The 20618-nt window shown below is 44.3% G+C and overlaps 2 protein-coding genes across 2 annotated transcripts; one reads left to right on the top strand and one right to left on the bottom strand.

The window, feature by feature from the left end:
* The first annotated feature begins 6154 nt into the window (after positions 1 to 6154).
* rabepk (Rab9 effector protein with kelch motifs) lies at positions 6155 to 13781 on the top strand. Its single transcript, XM_063210252.1, has 8 exons — positions 6155 to 6250; positions 6679 to 6775; positions 7022 to 7179; positions 9596 to 9751; positions 10151 to 10312; positions 10674 to 10823; positions 11449 to 11598; positions 13491 to 13781. Exons 2-8 carry the CDS (start codon positions 6723 to 6725, stop codon positions 13718 to 13720), a joined length of 1059 nt encoding a protein of 352 aa, XP_063066322.1. The 5' UTR covers positions 6155 to 6250; positions 6679 to 6722; the 3' UTR covers positions 13721 to 13781.
* Positions 13782 to 14655: 874 nt separating this feature from the next.
* hspa5 (heat shock protein 5) lies at positions 14656 to 19775 on the bottom strand. The gene is made up of 8 exons (XM_063210251.1): positions 19659 to 19775; positions 18599 to 18725; positions 18250 to 18481; positions 17855 to 17989; positions 17555 to 17667; positions 17056 to 17446; positions 15878 to 16283; positions 14656 to 15748 (listed from the first exon to the last, which is right to left on the bottom strand). The coding sequence occupies exons 2-8, from the start codon at positions 18712 to 18714 to the stop codon at positions 15177 to 15179; spliced, it is 1965 nt and encodes a 654-aa protein (XP_063066321.1). The 5' UTR covers positions 18715 to 18725; positions 19659 to 19775; the 3' UTR covers positions 14656 to 15176.
* Positions 19776 to 20618: the final 843 nt, after the last annotated feature.

Raw genomic sequence — 20618 nt, forward strand, 5'->3', positions numbered from 1 at the left:
TGTTTGTTTTTCAGGTTTCCGGTTGAGAGGGAGGTGGCGCACAGCATGTTGGGTACCAAGGCAGCGAAGTCAGCGGGTCTTTCTCAAAGCCTAGGCCAGTGTCCTTCCAAGTGTATCAGCCTAATTAGTCACGCCCATTGATTGGATACTTTTTGGTGAACTCTACAGAATATCCAATCACTGGGTGTGACTAATAAAGGGTATCCAATCACTGGGCGTGACTAATTAGGCTGATACACTTGGAAGGACACTGGCCTAGGCTTTGAGAAAGACCCAATATCTGATGCGAGCCCTATCTCCCGCCTTTCGTAAATTCTTCACAAAAAAAATAGAGTAATTTTCGTGGTGCATTCACGTTATTGCCCGCCTTTCATAAAGTCTTCACGAAAATAATAGATTAATTTTCACGCTGCCTATTCACTTGAATTGCCCCACTGCTGCTATGGTTATCCAAACGTCTGCATGGGCGGGGAGGGGGTGCTGACAGAACACTGCTGATACACTCGGGACTAACTAATTCGACGCCCTTTCGGTACTTACGCCTTATGTCCCCTAAACCTAAACCTAACCCTAACCTTAACCCTACCTAACCCTAAACCTAACCCTAACCTTAACCCTAACCTTAACCCTAACCTTAACCCTAACCTTGACCCTAAACCTAACCCAAAATTGCTTGTTTGAAATGTTTGATTACCATGTGACGGTAGGCTACCGAATAGTGGGTCGCTAGGCAACAGTCGGGCAATTCAAGTGAATAGGCAGCATGAAAATTAATCTATTATTTTCGTGAAGACTTTACGAAAGGCGGGCAATAACGTGAATGCACCACGAAAATTAATTGCTTTTTTTCGTGAATACTTCACGAAATGAGTGAGATACGGTTGGTTAAGTTGAAGCCGTTTTTGTCTTTCTCGTAATGACAGACCAAACCATTTGTGCACTGGGGGTGGGGGAGGTGGGGGTTCTTGATCCCTTTTAAGGACAGGAAAGGCAAAATATCTGCATAATTTATTTAATGCAAACGTAGCGCATTCTCCCTCTCTCAAACCAACTTATTTTGAAATGAAATAGAACCATTAATCACAAACTTATTGAGGGCCCAGTTCTGGGCCCCCCTTATTCCTGGGCCCGGGACAAAAAGCCCGGTTGCCCCCCCCCCTGTCGGCGGGCCTGGTGTTGGCTATATCGGCCAACCTCCCGCAGCTTGTAAGAATGGCATTGTTTCTAAACAAACTGTAGGCTACCAACGTTCTCTATGCCTCGTTTTACATGTCAACAACCCCGCGACTCTATAGAATGAAGTTTTGGGCAACGTCGTAAATAGGTGGAAAGTAGAGGTTTATAATAATGCCTACTTCTATACCCTGATGAACCACAGCAAAAGCCCAATGTTCGCATTGGCTTGAGTGAATAAGTGAATGCAGTGCATTGAGTGAATGCAGTGCAGCTGGCAGGCCAATGAGGAGGCAGAGTGAGAAGAGGTGTAGCAATTAAGAGCAGAGTGAGCACAGGTGTCTAGTTCAAGGTATATCATGTGTTGTGGTAGTCTACCTCAGTTTCATAGTTATCTTCCACACACCACGCTCTTCCGTCTTGTTTATGCGTCTTTGAAGTAGGCCTAGGCCAAAGAGGCTTGAGACAAGAGCGCTTACATATGTCATCAGAGCATAGTACGGAATGATGGCGAGGGGAGTACAATTCTTCTACGATCAGTATTGGAAACATGGTTAAGTGTAATGCCACTTCCGAGAGGGTCGGAGTGTGGAACAGGTCATAGGACAGCGTGAAGGTTTGTCAGCTGTCCTTAATTTTCCCCAGCAATTAATACTGCTGACCAACAACTGCAGTTAATTTGGCCACACACTGAACACTGACAACTGGATCCTCTTTCGGATTTTGCGGAGTACGGAAATGTTTGTCGCACCTACTGACCATGCGCAAGGGAGTTCATTTTCGATACAGGCCGTCGGCTGCTATGCTAATGAGCAGGCGGGGCACTCGGAGGGTCACTCTCAGCCTCAAAATGAATGGTAGTGAATGAGAAGTCAGCGCACTAGAGGGTAAATTCTGCTTTTTCTATACTTGTTATTGTCGGGAGCACTTTCATTCAAAGTCCACTGCTTGCGTCGTGAATCCAGGGAAGCGACTATGAAGTGGCAGAACCATATCTATGTCCGAACGACCACAAACAGTTGTAGAATCCACAGTCCCCCCCACCAACACTAAGCTGTCAGACTGAGTTTTGGTGGGGGGACTGTGGATTCTATAACTGCTCGTGGTCGTTCGGACATATATATGGTTCTGCCACTTTATAGTCGTTTCCCTGGATTCACCACGCAGGCAGTGGACTTTGAATTAAAGTGCTCCCGACGATTAAAAGCCTAAAAAAGCAGAGTTTTCCCTCCAGTGCGCTGGCTTCTCATTCACTGCCATGCATTCTGAGGCTGCGTGTGACCCTCCGAATGCTCCGCCTGTTCATTTTAGGTTCATTTGCATACCAACCGACTGCCTCTATCCACTCGTGTCCTCAGGCCACGCCCCCGTACTACACCTTGGCCAATGCATTTACCCCCGAGAGATTGTTCTTCTGTGTCGACTTTCTTTGGCCTAGGCCTAATCAAGAAGTTAGGAAATAGATCACACTCTGTTTTTTCTTCTTTCTTGTTCTTTTCTTTTTATTTAAACATTGCAGGGACTGATATGACAGACGTTTCGGCTGCAAGAGCCTTCAGTGTCACGTGTACCTCAGTTTCATAAAAACGGAATCATCCCTCTTCTCAAACAAGACAAAAATAACTTGGGCTTGGGGTTGCTTTATTAAGTAGGCCTATTGGTTAGGGGGAAATTATATTTGTATTAAAAAAAAAAACCAAAAACAAAAGAGTGTGATGGAGTATCCAATGAACTGGGTGTAAGGTGGCTCATGGAAATATTGTGGTAAAATGTTTTTGCATGTCCATCCAGACCAGATGTTAGCCAAGCCAGATGCCATGTCACCCATCGCTCATACTCTACTGCACAACCTGTAACAAGTCAAGATAACAAAATTCAGATCTTTACACTTCAGCTGTGGGACTATTTCATATGTCACGGGGCAGTCATGGGTGAGCGGTTAGGGCGTCAGACTTGCATCCCAGAAGTTGCCGGTGCGACTCCCGACCCGCCAGGTTGGTGGGGGGAGTAATCAACCAGTGCTCTCCCCCATCCTCCTCCATGACTGAGGTACCCTGAGCATGTTACCGTCCCACCGCACTGCTCCCCATGGGGCGCCACTGAGGGCTGCCCCCTTGCACGGGTGAGGCATAAATGCAATTCCGTTGTGTGCAGTGTTCACTTCTATGCTGTGGAGTGCTGTGTCACAATGACAATGGGAGTTGGAGTTTCCCAATGGTCTTTCACTTTCATATGTTCACGTGTGTTACAAGAGATGAATGTTTTTCCCATTCTGCTAATTACCTTTAGTCCTACTGGTGTGCAGACCTGATGTCCTCATTGCTGGGCTGAACTTTTGCACCATGTCTCCTAAAGTTCTGACAATGTAAAAGACACACTATTTATTACCCAATTAAAAAATACAACAAAACACACACAAGACCTACATCTACATGTGCACAAACAGACTTTCTTACAGAATTTCTTACTTTTCCACATGTCAGCAACATACTGTCTCACCTTCAATGACAGCTTGAATTTGCAGCTTGTTAAAAAGGACCAGCATCCCATCGTCTTCGTCTCCTTTGCATCGCCTGTCTGCTGCTGGCCAGGGCCCTTATAGGGGAAATAATATTATATATAGCCTATCGTTATTTGTGACGTACTTGAATATGTTGGCCATTTCTTTTTGGGGATGTCTCGTGTCTCAGCCTGGCCTAGCGGTACATGTTTGCATGGACTTACTTGTTTCTGCATCTCCGGAGCGGTTCTTCTTGAGAGGTGACCAAGTGATGAAATCTTTTGGTTTCTGAAACAAAAGGATTATTATGTGATATCCAGCACCAGCAATATAATATACAATAATACAACAATGGGATATTGACACCTAACAAATAACCTATTCTAGTGGATTGATTTAACAACAAGTGTCAGTGGATGGTAGGCTACAAAGCATCGACTAAATGACCCAAACAGCATGCTTGATTATCTTACCTTCAGCATCAAAGTTGAGAACATCCTCCATTCTTTGCTCTCAACCCTCTTCTCAACACCCCAACAACGTCCTTCTGATCAGAGATGGGAACATTGGCCTGTTCACTGCATGTCTTTCTCTCGTCATCCAGAGTCTCCATCACAGTTGAGGTGGAGATGCTATTGTCCTGCCCACTACAGGTCATCTGTGCAGCAAGAGCCTCCACCAGAGCAGTATTGTCCTGCTGCTCACATGTCTTCTTGATGCCCTCGTCCTCCACCACAGTGCTGATGATGGGGTCCTTCTTGTCCTCGTGGTGGCAGGTCTTCAGTTCTGCATCAATGACCTTAATCAGAGCTGCGGTGATCTCATCATCCTGGTGAGCTGAGGTGGCCTCATTGTAATGCTGGCTGGTTACAGGTGGTTCTTTCATGTCAGCCACGGCCTCTGCCAAGGCTGGGGTGGCATCTTTGTTGTCATAGTAACAGCTCTCTTCATCAATCAACATGGAGATATCTCTCTTTCCATCAGCCACAGCCTCTACAGCTGACATGTTGTTACTGATGTCCTGTTGGCTCCAGGATCCATTCCCTTCCGCCGCAGCCTCTATCACAGCTGACTTGGCGGATACAGAGATACCCAAAGCGGCGTACTCCACACCAGAAATAATGGCGATGAACCTGCACAACACTTCACTAACCTCCACCTTAGCTACGGCAAAAAATGTTTCATAAGGCACTTTGTTACCTTCGGAGAGGGACAATTGTCCATCTTCCTTATTCTCTGGCACTGTTGCCCCACTTTCCACGCCTCCTTCTGACATTTTGTTGAAACAAGGATCGCTGGTTTTGAATCGTTATTTCATATTTGACACATAAAACAAACTTAATCAGGTCTGATCAAACTGAGCAGCTCACACAATGCCGAACTTTTGTGGATCATCTCCTTCTCTGCACCTTTAAATCTGGCCTTTAGATTTTTACTGCTGCTGTATTTTGCATGTGTGGTAGGCCTAATGCTTCTGAATGTTTTCTGGAATCCTCTACAGCAGGGGTTCCCAACCTTTTCCAATATGGGGCCCACTCGAAATTGTCACAAATGTTCAGGGCCCACTTCTGACCCAATAAAGAATAAAACTCAAATAAATCAATAGCAACACACACCAAAATATGATTATAATTTGTAGAAAATGATTTCAAGGCCCACTTGGAATACCTTCAGGGCCCACCAGTGGGCCCCGGCCCATAGGTTGGAAATCACTGCTCTACAGGCCCATTTTATTTGGCTTCTGATTTCCATGCAATTCAACTCTGTTCTCTGTCGCCCTCGTGTAACCATAGAGAAACACAACCACTGACTTATCTTAAGTGATGGTAAACTGCAGATTGTATCGTTTCCCACTAGTCATGCACAGGGCCACTGACAGCATTGTTGGCTTGGCCCAGGACAAATTCATCTGATTAGCACCCCTCTCCCAATACACACAATGCAATGGGGACCCAATTCTGGGCCCCCTCTCTCTCTGGACAACAGTTGTACTCATATGGATTCACTCATCAGCATTGATTCTGTAATTTGAACTGTATTTTCGAATATGTGTGAGTCGTTAAAAATTTCATTACACTTACCAGTACCTAATATATAATATATTTATCTATATTGGAGGCAAACTTGTGAAGCATCTTTGGCCATCCTGTCCTATATCTGTAACTACTCTCTTGCAGCTCTCACCTGGGCCTACCTCTCCTCAAAAGATTAATGAGATTAAGAGTTTTACTCCCACATCATGTAAGTGAGACTGCAGTAACGTAATGGTAGGTCTACAAATTAAGTGCCTGTGTGGTAGGCCCATTGACAGTAGATATTATAGTATATATAGATATAGATAGATATAGATATATATAGGGTACTGTCAATGGATTTCCATGCAATTCAACTCCAGAGCCGTATCTGTTCTCTGTCGCCCTCGTGTGACCATAGAGAAACACAACAGTTCAAGCGTGGAGATCGTTGCCAGGACAACAGAAATTGCGTCATATACCCGCGACTCTGCGACTGTCAACAAATGCAGTGGGATCTGTCATCTCTTGTTAACTTCTGTCAACAACATTAAGAATCCTACAGGTATTTTGAAAATTCATTTTACATCCGTATGCGAAGCAAAGTACCCAATAAATGTTCCACCTGGCTGAACGTTTACTTCGTTTAGCTGGTGAATGAATTTTACCCCATTAAATGTAGGCCTACGCTAACATACCGAGCAACCACTGGGTAGTGTTAGTAGACAGACATGATGACACATATCGGAGACTTTATCTAAGAATAAATATGTACATTTGCCGTAGCAGGCTATGAATGCTGTGCCATGTCCAACTCATCAAATTGAAGTAGCCTACATTATTTACCATTTCTGTTCCACTTCCACATCAGTCAAAACCTTGGAGAGAGCAAAATGTCACCCTCGGTGGTGTGGTGAAAAGAGCTTCCTAGTTCTCATCTAGCTACTAATCTGTACATCAATTATGTTTTTTTTTTTGTCACTGGTGTGCCAGGTGAACTGATGTGAAATCAACAGTAGTGACACTTCCACAAAAGAATGGAACTCTTACCAATTTTAGAGCCAGAGGACCACCCTCGAAGAAAACAGTGGTAAATGTATCCACCTTTCTATCCATCAGATGCATCTTCCTTTTTCACTTGTAGTACAGTTAAGACCCGGGGTAGAGTAGTTGCACAGCCGGTCTATAAAACCTCTCTGGTAGTTCTAATTATTAGTTGTAAAAGAGCAGAGATTGTTAATTGTTCCCAAAGTAAATTTTGGGGTGGGGGTGGGCGTTTATTAAAAAAAAAAGGTGAGAACCACTGGTCTAACAGGACCTCTTCTTTTTCGTCTAGGTATGCCCTGGTTCCCACAGGGCAAAGTCCAGGCGTCAGTGTGGGCCACACCAGCTCTTTCATTCCCTCTGGTGAGGAGGGGGGAAAGGGAAAGATTGTCATTGTCGGAGGTGCCAACCCAAATGGCAGTTTTTCTGAATCCAGTGTCATTGATCTTGGTAAGTGCTTTGAGCTCAGGTATGTTATTGATTTAAAAAAAAAGAACATAATTTTTTACAATTATTATCTAGTGTTGCTTACTATACAGTATGGTATGTTCAAACATCACGCATGTCATCTTGAAGTTAGAGATTTGATCTCCACCTATGCATGTCAAAACTTCACATACTCAAGAGGCATCTGGGTCATTCCATGTCAATTCACACGCCTTCCCCAGGTGACCCTCTCCGATTTACCCGATATCTCACACACAGGTACCTTTTGATGTCAATTGAAAGAATACCAAGTATTAGCACCCTACGTCCAGCGGTTGCGGAGATGAAGCCCTCCAAAGTTGGGGTGCCATGCCCACTTTTCAAGCCTGTGAATTGCATACAAAATTTACAAGCAGATTCTGACACCTCTGGTTTTAGTTTGAAGGAAGACACAGGCCTAAAAAACACCATGCCCCCTCAATATGACCCTGTCTACCAGATGATGTACTTACAAATAGCATGCCTTGATTATTTTTGGCTATATTAAGCCTTAAAAACTGGATTTGTGAAAAGTGTGATGAAGAATCTTGCCATTTTGGGGTTCCAGATATTGGAAGCTATGTATGCTTTGGGAGTTATACTTGATTTTCCATCATATTTGGGAACTCTTCAGTGTATTCCAAAAAAAGTAGGGCACTCAGACTTTTAATGATGGAATAGGAGGGACTCAAAAACAGCCTCGGAACAAAATGACCTTATGGTACCCTCTACTTCAGGCCTCAAATTAACCATGTGGGCACTTGATGACTGGAACGCCCTTTTAACCCCATATACAGTAGCACTGTATCAAACATTCAATCTTGGAAAAACTGTGTTTTTCAAAGTTCTTCATATTAATCTTGGCCTTCAAAGTATATGTTTTTGCCTATGTGTTATCACAGTGTCTGTTTTGTCTGCTGCCATCTGCTGGTAAAAAAACGCAGCAACAGTGTAATGAAAGAAAACAAAAGGGGCTGGAAAAATCTTGCCCATAATTTACCAATAAAGTAGCCAAGAAATCTAGACGCCCCTAGGGGTTAAGCTCGCTAGGCTACCAATAAAGCACTTTAATTCTACAGTATATTGCTATATATTAATTATGATTTTAACGAGCATTATGCAGAATGCTCAATCATGATTACATTTCTACCAGGACACCCCCACCCCCATGTCTGGTAGAAATGTAGTGCAGGGTGAGGCCATCTTGGGACTGGCATCATGATTGAGCATTAAGCAGTCACACTTAGGAAATTATTTAAACTGTAAATATTCATAATGCTTGTTAAAATCATAAGTAGTATATAGCAATATACTGTGTAATAATTACAATGCTTTATTGGTGAATTATGGGCACGATTTGCCAGACCCTTATGTTTTCTTACATTACGCTGTTGTTACTTTTTTAAACCAGCAGATGGCAGTAGACAAAACAGACACTGTGATAAGATATAGAGAAAAACATATACTTTGAAGGCCAAGATTAATATGAAAAACTTTGAAAAACAAAGTTTTTCCAAGATTGAATGTTTGATACAGTGCTACTGTACATGGGGTTAAAAGGGCATTCCAGTCATCAAGTGCCCACATGGTTAATTTGAGGGACCTGAAAGTTAGAGGGTACCATAAGATCATTTTGTGCCAAAGCTGTTTTTGTGTCCCTCCTATTTTATCTTTTAAAGTCTGAGCGCCCTACATTTTTTTTTAATACACTGTACAGTTCCCAAATATGATGGAAAATCAATTATAACTCCCAAAGCATACATAGTTTCCAAGATCTGGAACCCCAAAATGGCAAGACTCTTCAACACGCGTTTCACAAATTCAGTTTTTAAGGCTTAATATAGCGACAAATAATCCAGGCATACCATTTGTAAGTACATAATCTGGTAGACAGGGTCATATTGAGGGGCCATGGTGATTTTTAGGTCTGTATCTTCCTTCAAACTAAAACCAGAGGTGTCAAAATCTGCTTGTACATTTTGTATGCAATTCACAGGCTTGAAAAGTGGGCATGGCACCCCAACTTTGGAGGGCTTCATCTCCACAACCGTTAGACGTAGGGTGCTAATACTTGGTATTCTTTCAATTGACATCAAAAGGTATGTGTATGTGAGATATCGGGTAAATCGGAGAGGGTCACCTGGGGAGATTCTAGGGAATCATGTGAATTGACATGGAATGACCCTGCTGCATTCTCCGCTGTGCAAGCTACACAATGTGATTCCAACACATCACTTTTCGACTCACTGACCAAGTCACAATATTGGACAATATTGCTCTGGGATCAGAGACTGAACTCTGTTGTGTGCACTCTGTGCTGTTGTATGCTCCCATCACATATGGGAATGATTTTCACTCTCTCCTTCTTTTCTTTGTGTGTGTGTCTGTGTGTGCCCCGTAGAGCGCCACGAGTGGGACGTCCCCGAGTGGGAGGGCTTGCGTGCACGCTATGAGCACTGCAGCTTTTCGCCAGACGGCAGCCCCCGGAGCCTGTGGGTGTTCGCTGGAGCCCAGCAAAGCGGCAACCGCAACTGCCTCCAGGTCTTGCAGCTGGCAGGTACCATAGAACAGTTGGTCCCAACCAGGGGAAGGTGTACCACTGGGGGTACGCAAGCACACATGGCAGGGGGTAACATGGGAAAATGTAATGAGAACAAAAGTATGTAATATAGTCAAATTGGGATAGAGGAGGAGTTATAGAGCATGGTATGGCATGACAAAAGGGCTTAGGGAGTATGAAAGAGAAAAAAGGTTGGGAAACACCGCCGTGGAAGACTCGATGTCACTTGAAGCACCACTGGTGACATTCAAGGCCTCTAACAGCTATTGGCGGGGATCTGACTTCAGGATGATTCCTGGCGCATGCTTGTATGTCCTGTATTGTATGTAGCTAATTGTCCATTTTGTCCTGGCCGTTGTGTGCGTTTTATTGTTCTGTGTTGTGTTGTGTTTGCAGACAGTGGTGGCTGGAGAGACGTCAAGGTGACTGGGGAGTCGCCCTCTGCCAGGACGTACCACACCAGCACGGCCTGCGTTGCGGACCGTCTCTATGTCTTCTCTGGGGGAGACGCTGGCTCCTGCCCTGTGTCTGATCCACAACTACATGTCTTTGATACAGGTCAGGCACAAAGGCAATGCCCTTTGATTCAAGCCGAGCTTGCCATCATAACTTTCATTTTGTCAGGACATTAATTTATTCATTCATTTATTCACTGATTCATTCATTCATTCATTCATTCATTCATTCATTCATTCATTCATTATAAACTGCGGTTCTGATTTACATAAATGGACGTTCTTTCTTTTTAAACACAGTTGATGTTTTATGCACCTTCTGTTTAAAATAAAAAGTAAAAAGGCTTCTCATCATTTTATTCCCACTTAAGGAATGCACATGGCATTTATAGGAATTTATATTCACTAAGATTTTGAATAAAAAGGCCAGAAGATCAAATGACCTTGTGTTGTTCATGTTGTAGTCACGACAACGTGGTCCCAGCCCATGACCAAAGGGAAGCCTCCGTCCCCTAGGCATGGCCACGCGGTGGTGGCAGTAGGATCCAGCGTGTTCATCCACGGTGGCCTGGAAGGGGACAAGTTCCATAGTGACATGCACTATCTGGACACAGGTAAGACCTCCAGTCTGCCTTCTTCAGCACTAAAACAGTGAGGCCTGGAACAGGGATTCTAAGACAGTCAAAAAAGATGAGGCGCACACAAGGCTTTCAAGTTCAAAATGTGTATCGTAGCCGACAAGTTACAAAAGAAGTCATCGGAAAAAGCTGGAGCTACAGACGTTTCGGACCTAGTCCATTATCAATGTCTCTAGTAGAGAAACGTCTCACCAAGCAACACACGATTCAAAGTTAAGGCGCAGACGCCAACCCTTTTTGGTCTCCTTACTGGAACAGGGATTGTCAGAGTGTGGTCCACAAAAGGAGTGGAGTCATTCCACTTCAGTGGCATTCCAGTGGGGTCAATAATGAGTCAGTCAACTGCAGTTCAATCAAAACGTACCAAAATCCAAGAGATCATGAAATTAAATGATAATAACAATAATTTATAAAATACTTCATGAAGTAATAATACTTTTATAAAACCATGTATAAAAATTAGTGCGAGGGTATGATATTAAGACCAGACTATGTAAATAGTTGTATGTAGCATTGTGAAGCTCATTGAACTACAGAACGTCTGTGTATTTAATGAACTGCACTATAACAAACTTGCCTTGACTTGCTTTGCCTTTCCTAGTGAGCCTGCGGTGGGAGAGGGTGAAGGCCAAGGGTGACGTCCCCACGGGGAGGGCAGCCCACGCCGCTGTGTCCCTGGGCACCAGCATCTACATCTTTGGGGGCCTGACGCCAGAGGGAGCGTGCAACACCATGTACAAGTTCCAAACAGGTGAATTCCACACGCAAACGGTTCTACTGATTTGGGGGGTCCTACACAAAATATAAACATGGGGCCCTCTTGAGTTATTTTTGCCATTCATTTTCCATGGCGGCGGTGGCTTCAGTGGGAGATTTTGCTGGGGCTGTCGTGCCGAAAAGCGATTCCCTGCCAGAACACGAGTGCCCTCATTGAAACCAATGACATTTTTTGAGAGAAAATTATACTAATTTTTGCAGTATGAATTACATAAGTTATGAACTAAAAATATGCTTTTGAAACATTACTCGTCCTCCACTTAATATGAGCTATTTGAATGAAACCGTAAGATTTGTTATGACAATTCTTCGATTCTTTTATGGAAATAATACTGAAATTGTAACCAGCTCTTTGTAATACTTCCAGAAGGAATGTAGATGCTTTATTGATAGGCTTTCCATCTTAAATTGTGTGGGATTTGTCTGCAAAAAAGGGTAAAAAATATCTGAAAAATTGGTGATTGGTTTCCATTGGTTTCAATGAGGGCACTCGTGTTCTGGCAGGGACTCGCTTTTCGGCACAACAGCCCCAGCAATTGACCAGTCTGCCTATTGGAAAAACCGGCTGTCCAAACGAGTTTGGTCCAGTGACTGTCCGAAGTCGAATGGATTGGAATGGTAGTGAAATAGGAAGGTTGGGATGAATGAGAACAAAAGATTGTGTCCAACGGCTGTTACGTACATGCACAAATACAGTATACTGTAACATGTTTATTACGTTTTAATTGAATATTTAAAAGGCGTCTTACCTGAGATCTGTGGCTGTGTTAACAGCATATACGCTCTTGGTTTAGCGCTTCATCTCTGATAACTGATAGCAAAATGGTGTCTAGTAGAAAGACTGATTAGGTTGTGACTGGGGAAAACCACTTTTACCACAGTGGTCGTTTGCAAAAATGTCAAGCCCTGGGTCCTCATGTATGGTAAGACTTGGTAAGACATGGATTTCTTAATTAAACTTTTTGTATGTTAACATCTGCCAAGATGTATTATGCACCCAAAAATTCAGATGTATCAATCTATGCATAAATAGGTTTCCACACACATTCTCACAGAACATTCCATTTCATGTCAAATTCTGTATTCATGCCGTTTAACATTAAGTCAGTCTTAGTACATCCGAAGCTTGCGTGACAGGTTATGTATATACAATAGCTGTACATAGCTCTTTGTACACAAAACCCCTAATGGGTATTCTAAGAACATGGATAAGACTTAGTGATGAACCTGACTTAAGCTGAGCGGGGTCAGCTCTATGTTCCCACAGCCCAAGGGTCCCACAGTGTATTCCTGCTGCTCCCATATTTTAAAGAAATTATTGAAATATAGGCCCTATGTTCCACAACTCCATGTTCCCACATTTCTGAGTAAACTAAGAGAACATGCCTTTCTCCCCGCCATGGAACATAGGGCCTAAATTTGAATGAATTTGTAGAAATGTGGGAACATGGAGCAGCAGGTATATGCTGTGGGACCAATGGACAGTGGGACCAATGGGCCTACAAATTGATGTTAAAAGTCTTAGTGATGTGGGACCAATGGGTCGTGGGAACATAGACACGGTCCCGAGCTGAGCTACAGAAAGTGGTACATCTGCTAATAGACAGCCCAAAGGTGTCATTTAATTAAGGAAATGAGGACTCCAGGCTCTTCTATTAGGCGGTTTACCACTACGTCAAGGTTAACCAACTGATTTACTACTGAGCTAGTTTATTAGAATACTCCCCTGTGGTGCGTTTCTCAAAAGCGTAGTGCTTGCCAGTTAGCAACTTGGATAGTTGCCAATGGGAAGTAGCAACTATGGTTTTGAAAAATACACCCCTGGTGTGCACCCTAAACTTGAATGTGTTTTGTTTTATTGTCCAGACAAACAGCGGTGGACCCTGCTGAGGTTTGAAGGGGACCTACCACCTAATCGACTGGACCACTCCATGTGTGTGGTGCCCTGGCGTGTGAGGGCCGAGGGTGCAGGGGATGGGAATGGGGAAGGGGACACCTCACAGAGGGCAGAGGGCATACAACTCTGCTTTATCTTTGGGGGAATGGACACGGAGGGGGTGATATTTAATGACTGCCTTGTCACGGTTCTGACTTGACCAAAAAAAAGGGAGCTAGAACTCTGTTGTGTATGTATTAATAAACTGTTCTTTATTTACATTCTGGTCTGTGTTTGAACTTTTTTTTCCAAAGAAATGTGTACTACTTAAACCATAGCTCATTTATGTTGTGTCTGAATTTTGAGAAGTGTACAGTTTTAAAGGCACGCTGTGTAATTTTTTTAGTTGTTCATTTCCAGAATTCATGCTGCTCATTCACAAAGGTTACCTTTTCAACAAATACTTAACACCACCAAATTCCAAGTATTCATTATGACTGGGAAAATTGCACTTTTCATACATGGCCTCCATGGTCCCCCAGTTTGAGTTTCAAAACTTACTTTGGTCATACTACTAAATATTGGTTAATTATTTCGCAAATATTCATGAAAAGACCAAATTTTGCAATAAGCAGCAGTTGCACCTACTCTGCCTCTATCTTGCACAGTGCACCTTCAACTGCTATGCTACACTTCAGTAACAAATGGGTATATTGTTTATCTTGGTTAACATAATTAAGTTACAAACAAGCGGTGTGCGAGTATGTAATCTTCAAAAAGTCGTTAATTTTCAATAATGTATGCTGCCCATTCACATTTGATCTTTTCATGAATTTTTTTAATCAATTTCGTGAAGTTACGACTAATTTACTGGTATGACCAATGTACAGTAAATTCTGCCACCAAAGACGCATTTCTGCCATCTCAAAATGGTGGCTATGTAATGGAGGAAAGTCATGATGAATGCTTATAAATTGGTGGTAAAAAAATAGATGACACTTCTGAAAGGGCAACATAGATTCTGGAAATTGAATACGAGAAGAAAATAAACACTTCTTTTAGAGTAGTTTAAACTGTAAAAGCTTTCAAAGTACTCTAAATGCAGGAAATGTGTATTGCAAAGTATAGTAGGAGTAATGACAGGGAACACAAAAGGACATGTAAGACCCAAAAAGTCTGTTTTATTATCAAACATTTATTTCCATTTCTGTCTTTGTAGAAACAACATTTTCTACTATGGCCTGATTTCAATAAATAAACTGTAAAGATGAGAACATGACAACCCCAAGTGCCCATGGAACCACAGCCAACCCCAACCCCCTCCCCAACTAAGCCCACCCCAACCCCCAAGAGGAACCCCGATTCGGACTGCCTCAGAACAGCAGTAAGCCTCGATCCAGGCTGACTAAATCTCCACTTGGAACAAGTGAAGAGCACATCCGCACTTTTCTACAGCTTCTCAAAAGAAAGTCTTTTCCAGATTTTTTTTTTCCTGTGGTGTTGTTGGTCTTTGCTTGTTCTTCCCTTCCACCTCTGTCCTCACAATTGTCCATCATTGTCAAGTCATTTCAATATGTACATCTGCATCACTGCCAGAGAGGCCAGGGCGTCTGGGAGAACAGCTTGTGTGCGTGCATGTGTGTGTGAGAGAGAGTTTGGAGAAGTGGGCATCACGCCTACAACTCGTCCTTCTCATCCTGATCGCCTTCGCCCCCCTCCTCGGGAGGAGGACCGCCTGCGCTGCCGTAGAGCTTGCCGATGATTGGCTGGACCACCTCCTCAATCTCCTTCTTCTTGGCCTTGAAGTCTTCCGTGTCGGCCTCCTGGTTGGACTCCATCCACTCGATCCCTGCCTCCACGGCCTTCTCGATGGTTTCCTTGTCCTCGTCGGACAGCTTGCCGCCCAGCTTCTCCTTGTCGCCAATCTGGTTCTTCAGGGAGTAGGCGTAGCTCTCCAGCTCGTTGCGGGCGTCGATGCGCTCTTTCAGCTTCTTGTCTTCGTCGGCGAAGCGCTCGGCGTCGTTCACCATCCTCTCGATGTCCTCTGGGGTCAGACGGTTCTGGTCGTTGGTGATGGTGATCTTGTTCTTGTTGCCGGTGCCCTTGTCCTCGGCGGTGACGCGCAGGATGCCGTTGACGTCGATCTCGAAGGTCACCTCGATCTGGGGGACGCCGCGGGGTGCGGGGGGGATGCCAGTCAGGTCAAAGTTACCCAGCAGGTGGTTGTCCTTGGTCAGGGGGCGCTCACCTGAGGAAATAAACAAGACAAAGAAAACATCACTTTATGAACATGTAACGTCATTATTATATTAAGTTAACATCCCATGAATTCCCTTGTATAGTCCCATCAGCAACTGAGAGGAAATAAAGCTCTTACCTTCGTAGACCTTGATGGTGACAGTGGGCTGGTTGTCGGAGGCTGTGGAGAAGATCTGGGACTTCTTGGTGGGCACCACGGTGTTCCTGGGGATCAGCTTAGTCATGACACCTCCCACGGTCTCGATACCCAGCGTCAGGGGGCACACGTCCAGGAGGACCAGGTCGCCGGTGTCCTCCTCTCCGGACAGCACGCCGGCCTGCACGGCAGCTCCGTAGGCCACGGCCTCGTCGGGGTTGATGCCTCTGGACGGCTCCTTGCCGTTGAAGAACTCCTTCACCAGCTGCTGGACCTTGGGGATACGAGTGGAGCCGCCCACCAGCACGATCTCGTCGACGTCGGACTTCTTCAGGTCGGAGTCTTCCAGGACCTTCTGCACGGGCTTCATGGTGGAACGGAAGAGGTCCTGTAAAAGGGGCAAAGGGATGTTGTGGTGAGTCATTACAGCAGGGGAAAACAGTGTAATCACAGTGGGTTTACATACAGTGTTGAATCTCGCCCTCAAACCCGTGCCTGCAGTTCACCTAGGGAGCGCTGTCGAGACAGCAGAGGTCATAAGGCTGGCGCTAATAACTGACAATTGTGCTCGCTGTCTGCTGAAACTTGACAATATTACTGTAAGTTCTGTGAAACCAATGTGGATTTCAATGAAATGTACAATAACATGGGAATTATGTCCTTCTGATTTCCTACAGCTTTGGCATTTATGAGTCAGGCTCCGCTAGCATCTTGCTAACAAAATTGCTTTACGGCCGTCGTGATCACAGCAATGCAGCCGGCCGACCAATCCAAACGCAGTGTGTGAAGCCACTCGTGACGTCATATTGACAATAAAGACGTATTTTACAAAGATCCAGCAAGTTTAAACATTCAAACTAACTGCTGTTTGAAAGGATAATCTATCCTGCCTTTTGGAAAAATAAAATGAAACGATGATACCAATTCTCTTTCAAAGCAATGACAGCATCGTGGTTGAGCTCCATGGGACCCCATTCATTTCAACAACCTCTGCGCTCCTTGGCGCTCCTTTGCGCTGTCTGGATGGCGCCACTTACTGGACAGTACCACCCGGAAAAAGTAGCGAGATTGCTCTCTCGTACTACCCATAAACACTCTCTGGTGTAATGTTCCCATGTAAACTCAATTTTGGGGTTTTAGGGTTGTAAACGTCATCTTACCATGTTGAGCTCCTCAAACTTGGCACGGGTCAGGGTCTCGGAGAAGTCTTCACCCTCGAAGAAGGACTCGATCTCGATGCGTGCTTGATGCTGGGCAGACAGGGCTCTCTTGGCCTTCTCAACTTCACGACGAAGCTTCTGAACGGCACGGTTGTCCTTGCGCACATCTTTGCCGGTCTTCTTCTTGTACAGCTTGATGAAGTGCTCCATAACACGCTGGTCAAAGTCTTCGCCTCCCAAGTGGGTGTCTCCGTTGGTGGCCACGACCTCAAACACACCGTTGTCAATGGTCAGGAGGGACACGTCGAAGGTACCACCGCCCAGATCGAACACCAGGATGTTCTTCTCACCGCCCTTCTTGTCCAAGCCATAGGCAATAGCAGCGGCAGTTCTGAGGGAGGAGAAAAAGTATCCATGAATATATGTGCCAAAGTGCGGGCAAAATAAATGCATTAATACAGAATGTATCATGAGGTCTGCCATCAGTGGTTAGACTTACGGCTCGTTGATGATCCTCATGACATTGAGACCGGCGATGGTTCCGGCATCCTTGGTGGCTTGGCGCTGGGCATCGTTGAAGTAAGCAGGGACAGTGACCACGGCATGGGTGACCTACAGAGAAAAGAAAATTTAACATGTGTTCTTTCATCGAAAACATGTTACCTCCCCCTTTAAGAAAAATGGGTCTTTAGATAAGATCGGGTCTAATCATTAGATAAGATATTGAGCAGTTCCCAAAGGAACCTCAAGATCCAAGGGGAAATTAAGGAGTTAGAAGTTTATGTTCCCTTAAGTTTACCTTCTTTCCGAGGTATGCCTCTGCAGTCTCCTTCATCTTGACGAGAACCATGGCGGAGATCTCCTCAGGGGCAAAGGTCTTCATCTGGCCTAAGATGTCAAGCTGGATGTGAGGCTTGGTCTTCTTCTCAATGACCTGGAGGAAGGACAGAGATGGAAACAGCCATTAGATGAGAGTACAGGCATTACCTGCACAGCAAACAAAGTAACAGCACAGGTAGCATGATGGCTGAAGAGCCAGAGCTTTAACTTCACTTTATCTAGTGAACCAGGTTTTGGAGAAAGATTGATGCCAACCAACTCTAATATTATTTTCCCCATCAAACCTGAAATCAGGCAGCCTGGTACCCAAGTACCATCAGCCGTGTTGGTAAGCATTTGATTGTGACGGCTCACCTTGAATGGGAAGTACTTGATGTCCTGCTGGACAGAGGAGTCGCCCCAAGTTCGACCGATCATTCTCTTGGCGTCAAAGACGGTGTTCTCGGGGTTGGACGTCAGCTGGTTCTTGGCGGCGTCTCCGATCAGACGCTCCCCCTCAGCAGTGAAGGCCACATAGGAGGGGGTGATTCTGTTACCCTGGTCATTGGCGATGATTTCCACACGGCCGTTCTTGAAGACTCCCACACTGTTCACACAACAAATAGTTTTGGGTCAATTAGGGAAAGGAAAATGGAGCAGTCATAATGGCATGGAACACTGAACCAGTATGATAGTGCTACAAAATAATCACAATTAATCTTACCAGGAATATGTTGTTCCAAGATCGATGCCCACCACAGTGCCCACGTTTTCCTTTCCCCCATCATCATCGGCATAGACGGTGCCGACCACCACCAGCCACGCAAGGAGCAGCCTCATAATGATCAGGTCTGTAGAGGAGAGAGAAAAACAAGGTTATAATGAGGGTAATTAAAAAAAAAAAAAAAAAACATATTCGCACAATCATGCAATAAGTGTCCTCAATTCCTCTACTGTCGATGTAAGGTAATGTTAGCCAGATTACTGATTGTTGTGATGAATTAAACTGCAATGGAGGTGAACCCACTTTGCATAGGATCAGCAACTTGGCTAATAAAGCTAGAACTAACCTTACTTCCTACCGTCATTCTTTGCTACCGTCTTGCTGTGCTCACACATGAACCGTTAGCTACCTGTCCTAGACTTGAAGGGGAGTGAGACGTGTCCATATTGCATATAGGTTCTTCTGCATTCTACATGGTCGAGGCCAGTTTCATAATATGAAGCTAATGAAATTAGGGTTAGCTCTAGGCCAATGCCCCATTTTTGAAAGTGATGGAGCTAAATATGAAGCTAACCTATTCTTCGGCTAAAATGGAGATGGGGTGGAGCTCCGAGATATGCCGGTTGACTGTGCCAAGTGGCCATGGCCCTAGCGTGCGCATCCCAAGTTACAAGAGGTGAAGGTTGTACGAATAGAACTACGTCTGTTTTTACTCACTTCAACCAACCGAAATAGCCAACAGCAACTGTCCTTGTTCGCGCTACACAGAATATTCAATCAAACCAGATGGCTAATCTTAGTATTCCTCTGGCGTCACACAGTTCGAGATAACCACAACACAAAAATGTGACATTGAATGATTCTTGGTTAAGATAAGACATTAAGACACTGCTTGGAAGTCAACAAATCGCAGTTATGTGTAAAGAATTTCCTCAAAGACAAGGCTAGCTAATGTTAGCTAACGTCATACGTGTGACAACTGTCTATAGTAATGCAGGTTAAATAATTGCCATAACTTCATACACAGTCAGTCTCTGGTAAAATACAAGAATATATTTACCTTTCTGTAAATGGTCCCAAATAAATCGTTAGCTGAAATAAGTTCAGTAGCTTCACCAGCGACACAATAATTTTCAACGTCTTCTCCCTAAACTGTACATTTGCTAAATGATACCAAATGAATGATGTCGTCTGTATTTAAGCAGTGAGCTCTTTCCCGTCGTGGAGGCTCGCTATTGGTGGGTGAGCTACTTGTTGGAAAGCGTTCATTGGTCCAACCATGCCTGCTGGCTGCTGCTGATTTGCACACGTACAGGTCGCGCTCTCGTCATCACTGACCGAGAGCTTCAAAGTGTGATTGGATAACGTGGCTGTCAACCAGGCATCCCCATACCCAATTATGTGAATGCCGGTAAATGTTGTTCAAATAAACCGGAATCACATGTAGCCTACGAGTAATTAGGACCAAAGCATTCATATTTTCTTGGACCTTTTCTTATTCGTAATACGAAAAACCATTAGAAGCATTGGTTTATAAGGAGGTCATGGTTTGGGTGTCAAACGCGAAACACCTCGGGGAATATGGAGTCATGTTTGCCTATTTGACCTACCGGTATCTAGAATGAATGAATGAATGATGATGTGTATGAAGAAAAGCGGAGAACAAAACAGTTTGCACCACAGTAGGCTACAAGGGGTCGGGACAGCTCTCATGAGATTATCTTGCAAACTAAGAGCAGATGTTGTCAACGTTTGGCATCAGATTAGGACAGCGTTCTACTGCACACCCATACACCACGGATCCATACACGACGTCAAATAGAATGCACTATTGGCTTATTTTAAAACTTGCCTCAAATATCCAGGTTAGGCTACTCACTCCAGGTTGCTCGAATGCCAATTACATCTGTTATCACGCTGTTATAACGCATTTAATTTTGTGCAGTCCATACTTTTACTGATGGACTGCGGAAATGAGCTCAGTGCATCCCACGGCATATTCATGGCGGTGCAGATGTGT

The sequence above is a fragment of the Engraulis encrasicolus genome, chromosome 11 (assembly GCF_034702125.1).
Source record: "Engraulis encrasicolus isolate BLACKSEA-1 chromosome 11, IST_EnEncr_1.0, whole genome shotgun sequence".
NCBI classification, from domain to species: Eukaryota; Metazoa; Chordata; class Actinopteri; order Clupeiformes; family Engraulidae; genus Engraulis; species Engraulis encrasicolus.